The 10089-nt window shown below is 41.3% G+C and overlaps 1 protein-coding gene across 6 annotated transcripts in view; it reads right to left on the reverse strand.

Moving 5' to 3' along the window:
* PTPRZ1 (protein tyrosine phosphatase receptor type Z1) overlaps positions 1 to 9034 on the reverse strand; it is a 131974-nt gene extending 122940 nt beyond the window's left edge. For all 6 annotated transcript variants that reach the window (XM_021553447.2, XM_021553445.3, XM_021553446.3 and 3 more), the window contains exon 1: positions 8833 to 9034. In XM_021553447.2, the coding sequence (XP_021409122.2) occupies positions 8833 to 8890 (58 nt within the window). In that variant the 5' untranslated portion in view covers positions 8891 to 9034. The remainder of the gene's footprint in view (positions 1 to 8832) is intronic.
* Positions 9035 to 10089: the final 1055 nt, after the last annotated feature.

Below are 10089 nucleotides of genomic sequence, written 5' to 3' on the forward strand. Positions count from 1 at the left end.
CCTCAGGCAGGCTTCTCCTGCAATGCCCCCTGGGTACCACTGATAAGGTCAAACACTCCACACAGGAAGGGCTCTGGACAGACACATCCTTTTTGGAGGGTTCTATTTTGCTATGTACATTTTTACTAACTGCAGTTTTTCATCACATAAAAACCATTACTAACAAAAAAAAAAAAAAACCCAAACCAACCAAATAACAAAACACAACAAACAACAAACTAAAAACCCCACTAGCACGAGGAAGCCTGCAACCCTGCCTGCTTGCCCTGCGTGCATGAACTGCCATGCCTGCCCTCAGAGACGTGCCATGCTCCTGTTTGCCTGCTCCCTTGATTAGGAACCTTCTCTGAATTTTCAGTATAAATTTTCACATTGCCAGTTTATAGTCATTTGGGTTTGTGTTAGCACTACCCTAAAACTTGTATAGGTCTTCTGGAACTTTTTCACTTTTTCTCCCTGTTTTTTTTTTGTTTGGGTTTTTTTTTGTTTGTTTGTTTTTTGTTTGATTGTTTGTTGTTTTTTTGTTTGTTTTTTTTTTTGTTGTTTTTTGTTTGTTTTTTTTTTTAACACAAACTTAAAATGTGTTAGAAAAAACCCAAAAAGACACAGAAAGTCTGTTTTTCTGCAACATTGCAAGATACACGAAATGCAAAGGTAGTGACCAAAACGCAAAGATATGAAGAAAGAGGTAGGCAAAGATCACACAAAACTGTCCCCAAACTCTGTTCAAATGACAGGTGGATGGGCTGTGTGGCCAGTGCACCATTAGCAATGATATCACAGACAACTAACTGGAGTGCTTCAAAAAGCTGGAAGAAGGTTCCTGGGCCACCCAGGAAGTCCCAGCCTGACAAATTTATTAGTTATCATATTTAGACATGCATATGAGAATAAGACTTACAAAAGGTACAGAAAGAAATAACTGGCATACACTTGAAACTAAATGACTTTTCCAAATTACTAGAAATAGATCAAACACAGTTGGTCAGTTTGGGGATGGAGCCAGAAGAAAAATTGCCCAGAGCAGTATTAGGTCCCTTTTATAAAGCCAGCTGTTACTCTGATCATTAGCTATTTAGTCTCAGCAAGCAGATGTTTTTCTTTTTGGGAACTTCTGCTAAAATCATAGAGTTCAGCATATAAAGCAATTGAAGAATCAAGTCTTTTTTTAAATGCTGATTTTAAAGGCTTATTTTTTCCTCAAAATATTTGCTGTAGCTTTCAAAAAGCTTTCCGTTTCTTCAGTATATGCTGCCCCTGCAGAACATCACAAAGTTATCTTTTTTAAGTATTTTTTTTAAGCTTTGAAAAATGGCATTATTTTTGGAAAAGTGCATTCTGAAGCATTATGATACAAACCAGTCTAAATCTCAATGAATTCAATAAACCCTTCCATTTTCTTTAGGAAAATATTTCATGTGATCTGGATAGCTTATTAAAAAATCTGTTCTAATTAAAGATCTTACCATGACGTCCAAGAAAATTTTAAATGAGTTAGGAATTTATTGTCACATTATGTTACAGAACTTTAACAAACCCTGTCTTTCACTAAAATACATTTGATGTGATTTATTTTTATGCAACATTCTTAATTTATAGGATTATGAAGACCAATTTTTTCTAACATAATTTTAATACAGTAAAAGTACTCTGGACATCTCTTATTTTGTCCTTTCGATGTCACTCTTTAACCACCTTTTCCCTGCTTTACTCTTATCCTATCTCAGCAAACAGATAAATGAGGCACTGAAGATGGATAACTTTTCAAATGTTACCTACTTTATATTTCAGCCTTCAGCTAATCCAATATTTAGCAGAAGTTTTTTGGCAATGAGGATGACAATTCCTAGCCAAATTACTAACAGATATAGTGCTCCCAAAAACTCCTACTGAAATATCTCACTGGTCACGTGAGAAGTCCTAGTAGCTTCATATAGAAATATAAGTTGCTGAATGCGCATTAGGTTCTTTAATATCTCAATATCAGAGAAAATTTCAAAGTAACTACATTCTTTATGTTTAGAGAAATATAAAGGATACTTAAAAAAAACCCAAACATGCCACCTTGTATGTCTAACTGGATGCTGTAAAAATCTAGATAAGGAAAAAGTGCTTTTTATATGGCAAGTAGATAAACCACATCTAGCCTATTTTTTAGCTGCTGAATCTGAAACTGTGGTGCAAAAGCTGTATCAAATAGCCTTGACTTAGGAAAAAAATAAAGTGCAAGACAGCTTTAAGAGAATTACCCACGTGTCAGGCAATAGCAGTAGGCTCCAGGGCCTTGAAATTCAGGCTGCTCCACAGTCTTTAGGTGACCTAAGCAGGTGAGTGCAGCAACAAGCAACTGGCTTGCCCAAATGGTACTCGTAGTTGACCATGACAGCTGATCTAAAATGCTGAGTTAAAACATTTAAGCTTTGCTCACCTTTAGCCTTTCAAAAGTGCAGCCTTGAATTCCCTTCTTTCAATAAGTATCTGGAACTATCAAAGAACAAGCAAAATCTGATCTTTTTTAGAGCACAACCAGAGAAAAGGCAGAGGTAGTGATTTATGCATTGTATCCAGAAAGTAGATAATGAAATACTGAGTAGGAGGAGGCATAAGAACTCATATTTCCTGACTTGCTGTAGCATCATACTAATTCAGAATCCTTACTTTGGAAGCCTGAAGTGGATGCTTAACGAACAGTGAGAAAAAGGCAAACTTATATACTGGAAAATATTCTTGCAAATTTTCCCAGGTTCCATTTCCAGCTCTAAAAATTCCTGAAATAGATGTGGTTTCCAACTGCTTAGCAACCCCCTTTCAAGAATTTGCCCAGAATCCTCTCAATTTTTTTTTTTTTTATTTAGAAAACTAAGTTAAATTGCTTCATATTACACAAGAAATATGAAAAGTCTTCTCATTTGACAAAACCTAATGTTTGGAGACAGAAGACATAGGCTCAAATCCCTTTATCTCAGACCAGGCCTTCTCTCTAGACTGTATGGCTGAAAGGCTTCAGTGACTGGGCTACAACATCAGAAGGTGGCACAGCCATCACCTTGTCCTTTGTCCTGAAGAGAAATAGCAGCAGCCAGATCAAGATGCCTGATTCTGTCAGCAGATATTTAGGGAAGCTTTACTGACTTAAGGTTCAGGAAAATCATCTGAAAGGACGTTTGCATGTGGATCCAATGCAACTTTGGAGTGTAAGAGGTACTAAGATGCACACAATAAGGTCAGGTAAGGCACATGCAGGAGAGGAACTATAGCTGCCTGAAAACTTCCCTGGAAGCCATCAAGGTATGAGCTGAGTCAGGGAACCTTTTGATTAAAATTTTTGGGTTTAGGCACCTAAGTTCCACAGGCATTCTAGTTCCATCGCCAAGCGTTCCTCATCAGATGTAGGATAGTACTTTCATCATCCTTGTGATTTTCACCACAATAATGATTTCTGAAATTAACTAACTCAAGCAATAGCTCCTGGGCCTTCAAGCAGTAATGAAAAATACCAATTTATAGGGTGAAATATAGTTACATCCAATGGATGAAAGAAAACCAAAGTCAAGTATGGGCAAGATGTAGAAAGCAATAGGAGCTTTGAGAGGCATGCCTCATCTAGAATAATCTGACACTTTCACACACTGTCTGCTTTACTTAAAAAGTCTGTTATTTCACCTCTATCAGACAGCACCATAATTACCAGAAAGTGATACAAATAAATCCTCACCTTGTTTCTAAAATTTACAGTTTAGCCTCAAGACTGAATGAACCAACATCAGTAATTTGTATTCAACGAGCAACCTGCACCATACCTTCCTACAAAAGTGTTCTTTTCAGCTCCTCAACAACCTGCAGGAGCCAAGTTTCATTTATAGTCCTAGCCTCTTTGAAATATTTGCTATCTTTCATTTAGCGGACCTTGTTTATTTAATACTGTAAGTCCTTTTCTTCCTGTAGATTCATCTTTCTAATACAGAAGGCTTGACATGTATTCAAAAAGGTAACTTTTGTCTTTATGGGAAAAGAAGCTTATTGAATAGCCAAAGGATGTCTTGTACAGGAAAGCCACATAAATGGTGCAAGAAGCTGTGAGAACTAAGCTGTTAAATGGGAGCTGGGGGCTCCGGAACTGCCACAGACTTCCAGGCCCTACAGGGAATACTGAGAAGCATGGCACATTTGAAGAGGAATTGAAATTGTCAGGGAAAGAACAGAATCTGTTCACCCTTAAATTCCTAATTAGAGATCTCATAGTGCGAAGTGGCCACTTAAATGATGAGCACTGAATATCTAGGAAATAGTCTTCCTTAAGAAATGGGCAAGTGCCTATTTTCATAAATTAACATCCTAATTTACAATACAGATTTTAATGATAATATTTTCAAATTACCATCTTAGTTTTATACATATTATTTAGTTTCTTTCCAGGACTCCAGATGAAAGGGTAAATTCAGAGATGAAGTAAGGCCAAATGCAATTAAGAAAACTCTCCTTATAAATTGAATTGATTCCATGTTGAAAACTACATAATTATTTTAGATATGTCCTACAGGTGACAAGTGTGCTAAATAAATATTTTACTAAACTGACATTAATTTAAAAATGCCATTAATTTTGTCACTTTTCATACCTGCAAGTATTTGAACCTAAAATAAATCCATAATGTATATTTAGATTTTGATACATATATATCTCTATGGTACAAAAATGTGTAACATATATATGGCCACAATATAGATGCTTAAAATAGAAAATAAATCAGTTCTAAAATTCTTGGGTTTTGTTTTAGCTCTTATGTTCTAGATATGGCAGGATTAAATGTCTCCATAGGAGCTATGTATCATCATCCATAGGAATATATCTTAAGCATAAAATGTGCTAAAGCATTAGAAGTAGTATACATTAATATTACTGTGATGTAATTGAGTTTTAAGTGTGCCAAATAATTGGCCTACAAAAATATTGCCAAAATAAGAGATCAGTACAAAAAAGAAGGATCTGATCCCACAGTCCTTTAATTCTCTAAGGGCTTCCTGAGTTGAAACATGTGGACGTGAGAATGAACACAAGATGTGATTGGATTTAGGAAGCCAAAGGCCTGCTCTGCTTTAGATTCTCATAATTTTTAGTAGTGACCATCCAGTAAAGAGCGCAGAGAAGTTGCTTTTATGTTGATAGTGGGGTGCATGCTGCCTGACAGCTTGGAAATACAGTCCTGATGTCAGTTTTGTAAGAAAAACAAGACTATTTAGGGAATTATTACCATCTTTGTGCAAATAAAGTCATGGCACAGGGATGCCAGAAGCAACCTAAAAATGAGAGATCTTTTCTAGATAGTGATAAATTAAACTGAGACATAATTAATTAAGCAGTTCCTACATTAATGAGTTGCATTTTGAAAGGCAAAAACCTGGCTGAGGCCAAACAGTGACAGCAGTAGGATGCAGATTAGCTAATTCTAGAGACATTTTTTACTTTATCTGGGGAAACTACCCATACATTTGCTAGTGAAAGCATGGAATATTTTTAACTCTTGCCTAAATATTTACACTTATTTGACTCAAATTTAACCATAATTACAGTGTAATTTGTTAAAATACATTCCTTTTTCTATGAACATTTTCTTGCCTACACAGATTCATAGTCTACTTATTGAAAAGGCTCCAGATATTATTTCCATAAGGAACAATGTGACAAAAGGCACAAAAAAGGCACACCTTATTGACTTTCAGGTTATATGGAACACATCAGCAAGCCAGGGCAGATTTTCAAAGAGTATCTTCAGTCTGAGATATAGGCAGGCTGAAGATTACAGATTCATAAATTTCTCCTTTAGAATAAAAATGTAAAACACCAAGTGAATTGTCCATGTAGGGTTGGGGTTTTTTTTTCCCCTATAATCTCAGTAAAAGAAAGAACTTAATGGGAAATCTCTAACCACACACCAGTGTTCACAAACAATGGCATAGGATTTCTTGTGAGCTCTTACTTGTGACTGAACAGCATCTCACTCCACAGGTTTCACTGAACTTCACTGGACAGCATTCACTGAAAGTACTCGGATAATAACCTGCTCCATAAATAATTACATCAGTACTTGATGTAATCAAGTTCCTTGGCTTCAGTGACACTGTGAAGGAAGGTGCTGTTCATAACTAAGTAGGCATATTAGAATTAAGCTCCTAAGCATTTCTTCAGTAAGGCAAGGAATGAACTGTCACTGTCTTGTCATTCAGAAAGAAGAACTTTCTGTTTCCATCTGCTCTAACAGTTTATTCTTCAGTGAGGCTGCCTTGGTTGCTGTGTCTTTTTTGGACATTTATGAGACAGATTTCCCTGATAAATCTCCCAATGTCAATAGAAAATGTCCCAAGCAGATTCCCTGGGAAGGACCACTGATAAAGCTCTGTACCAGACCAGCTACGGACTCAACAACATTTTTTGAAATTACAAGCAAATGAGGCTGGGATCTACAGGTTGCCTAGCCTCACACTAAGCATAGGCTCCACAATGCAAAGATTGCCATGCCCTCTAGCACCAATCCCTTCACAGAGCCCTGGGTCTAGTTTCCTCTGCACCAGAAATATTTAATGGTAATATTTAAGAATATTTAATGGTAAGAGCCAGACAGTCCCATCCAGTTCTCTCTCACCAAACCCTTGGAACCATACATTGGTGGTATGCAGTAATTTATTATATATTTTATGAAAAAACCCAAACAAACAAACAAAAAAAAAAAGAAGAAAATGATATCAAGATTCTAATATTTGTTTCTATGAACTAATGTCATCATATCATAGCATGTTTGTTACAGAGAGGTAATCAAACAGGAACATATTCAAATAAAATCTTATTAAATCAATTTAATAGCCTGTACAGGGTATTCATTCTGGGAAACAATCATACAGTTGAACACACTGACAAGTGTAGCTTATGAGTCTTCAGAAGGATGCATCAATGAAACCAAATCAATCCATCACATCTAGAAAGGGGATCCTCTCCAGGTCAGGTTTGAAAACAATAGTGTATCTGTCTAGAGAAACAAAAAGTAGCTGCACTTAAATCTTATGTATGAGTAGAAAACCTTTTCCCATCCTGTAAGGTCTTGTAAATTCATGAATATAACATGCATATGCAAAACAAGTACCCAAACATTATATTGCATAAAACCAGCTTATTTCTAATAGGATGCTAGATTAAATTATTTAAAACAAAAAACCAAAATAGATTCTAAAATTATGTTTATATCTTGCATTGCTTCCAGTGTGATAGGATCACCTGAATAAGGAAGTTCTTTTCAAAATTTGTGTTGTATTACATTATGATGATATTATCATATACTTGATCTGTTTTCAAACATTTTCATATACCTCCACACACATGTAAAAACACCTGCTAATTTTTTTTCCCTTAAACAGACTTGGGAGTATATCTGATTTTAGGAAACAGGTTGGCAATGTAAGAAAGACATTACTAAAACTTATCAAAAGTTTTATTACAGGCCATTCTTTGCCACAGTGTAAGAGAATTATTTGAAGTAAGAGAATTGGAGTAAGAATATTTTTAGGAATAGGTGAGTTTAAATGTTACATTAAAGTCACTTTTAAACTAACCTATTAAAGTGTTATTTATGCCCTTAATAATATGATACATTTTAACTGAAGATCAGTTACATTCATCACGTTTATAGTTGAATCATTCCACAGTATTTTCTGAAAAGAGGCAAAAACATTTTTACCATAAAATAAAAAAATATTATCTTTCCCTAACTAGCAGAACTTGGTACAAAATTGCTTCCACTGAGAGCGAAACCTAACCCCGATCTTTGTTTATAGAGCTGCATGCTTTCAGAAGCAGCACCACCTATTGGGTGACAAATGTAGGTTAGTGACTACTTTGTCACCACAAACCTATTGTAAGACTGGTTTTGTACACAAGGAGGTAAAGCTCCCAAGTTCCTCATACTTAAATATAAGCAGCCAACTGGTATTTTCTAGTGATCTATTTGATTAGAACTTATAAATTCAAAACTATCATCTAACAGGACACAAACCTGACCACAAAAGCTGCTAGTGTATATTTGATGAAGCACTTCTAACAGCATTAAGTGACTCACGCTGCTTATAATAACCATCTTATCGTGTAATAGGGAACTGCATGATTTTGAGGATGCACTCCAGTTGCATGAGCTGAAAATGAATTTGGTTATGTAAGCAGTCCTACTAACATCTATATATGAATCCATATTCTCTATGTGGGGTCCCACGTGAATGAACGACTCGTATTTTGTATGGTTTAGGACAACCACTGACATTACCCGTTCAGGGAGAACGAGTCCTTTTTTAAGTAACATTTTGCACCATCCCCTTCTCTTCGGAACAGCTCATGCGAGACCTTAAAGTAGCATCTCACATCCCACGTCCCCAGAGATGATCGATATCAGCACTGCTGGCATGGATTTTCTCTGTGCCGCTGTCACCGGCGCACAGCCGGTCCCTCCCCCGCGGGTGCCGGCAGCTCAGCGGGGCCGGGCCCCGGGCGGGCTCGGCGGGGCACGCTGCGGGAGCAGAGGCTGGGTGGGCTGGCGAGCCCCGCGCGGAGCAGCCCGCCAGCGCCGGCGGTGGCGCGGGGGACCGCGCATCCTCGGAGCCGGCGGCTGAGGTAAAAAGGGTAGGAGAAACGCTCCCACCCGTGGTGTTGACAGCGTTTTTTCGCGGCGTAGAACAGGCAAGGACTGAGCCTGCATATCTAAGTAAAAGAGATCAGAGAGACCAAAACCCACTGGAGCCCGGGGAGAAAAGTTGTTCCGAAGCCCGAAGATGAATTTATGCAGAGATCACTCACCCACTCTGAGGATATAGATGAGCTGGATGCAGGCAACCAAGCGCCCGAGAATGAGCATGTCCAAATCGTCCCTCGTCTCCTTCCGATTGCCTGCCTGCCTGTCCGGCTGTCTCAGCCTCCTGCCCGCCCGCCGGCCTCCGCGGGCTGCTGCACCTCTCCCCCGCGGGGATCCGGCTCCGCGCCGCGACCGCGCCCGGCGGCCGCCCCCACGCCGCGGGCGGGCGGGCGGGATCAGCGGCGCTGGGAGCTGGCGGGGCCGCGGCTCCGCTCAGCGCATGGCGGGGCCGCGGGTGGCTGCGGGGGAGCGCGGGATGTGCGGTGTGCCCGGGCGGATGCGTGTGCGCGGGTGTCTCTCGATGTGTCTGTCGCGAGTGTTTGTGTGTCGTGTGTGTGTGTCTGTGTGTGTGTGTGTGCGCGGGGGGCGGAGACCGCGCTCCACTGGGCGGGCGCGCACGTGTGCGCGCGTGTGAGAGTGTGTGTGTGAGTGTGTGTGTATGTGTATATGTGAGTGTGTGTGAGAGTGCGTGTATGTGAGTGTGTGTGTGACAGTGAGTGTGTGTACGTGTGTGCGCTCGTGTGAGAGTGCGCGTGTGTGTATATGTGTATGTGTGAGTGTGTGTGTGTGTGCGCTTGTGGGTGCGGGGCCGGGGGTGCGTGTGCGGGGGTGCTGTGCGCGGCGAGTGCGGTGGCGTGCACCCGCGGGCGGGAGGACAGACCCCCCCGCCCCTCCTGAAAAGCAGGAGGGAGGGAACGGGGCCTGGGGACCGAGAGGGGTTCACGCCGCTGCGGGCAGAGCGTGGCCCCGGTGTCGAAGGCTGGGACGAATCTCTGGGGCTGGCGGAAGGAGAGCGGCTCCGCGCGGGAGCGGCCCCCCAGACACCGGCAGCTTCCCCGTGCCGTGGGAAGAAAACTTTCTTTCTTTAACAAGATCTTTCTTTATAAGAGGCGGAGACGGGCAGGTGGCTCTGGGCTTCTTGAGGTCTCCGAGGTCAGCGAGGTGCGCGGCCGGTCCGCTCCGCGGAGCGCAGCGCCGTGGAAGGTCCCGGCGAAGCGATGGCCCCAGGCCGGTGCCCGCCGTGGGTCAGGGCCGGCCGCGGGCGCGCACCGCGGTGGCAGCCGTGGGAACGGGAGCGGGGCACCGGCGGCGCTCGGAGCGGAGCCGCCTCTAAGGTGGGGCCGTGTGCCGACTGCTCCTGCCCCGGGAACCGGAGGGTTTGCGTGCTCCCTGGGAACTAGAGTGGCAGCGGGGGAAGGGGC

Source organism: Lonchura striata, chromosome 5, assembly GCF_046129695.1.
Source record: "Lonchura striata isolate bLonStr1 chromosome 5, bLonStr1.mat, whole genome shotgun sequence".
Classification (NCBI taxonomy): domain Eukaryota; kingdom Metazoa; phylum Chordata; class Aves; order Passeriformes; family Estrildidae; genus Lonchura; species Lonchura striata.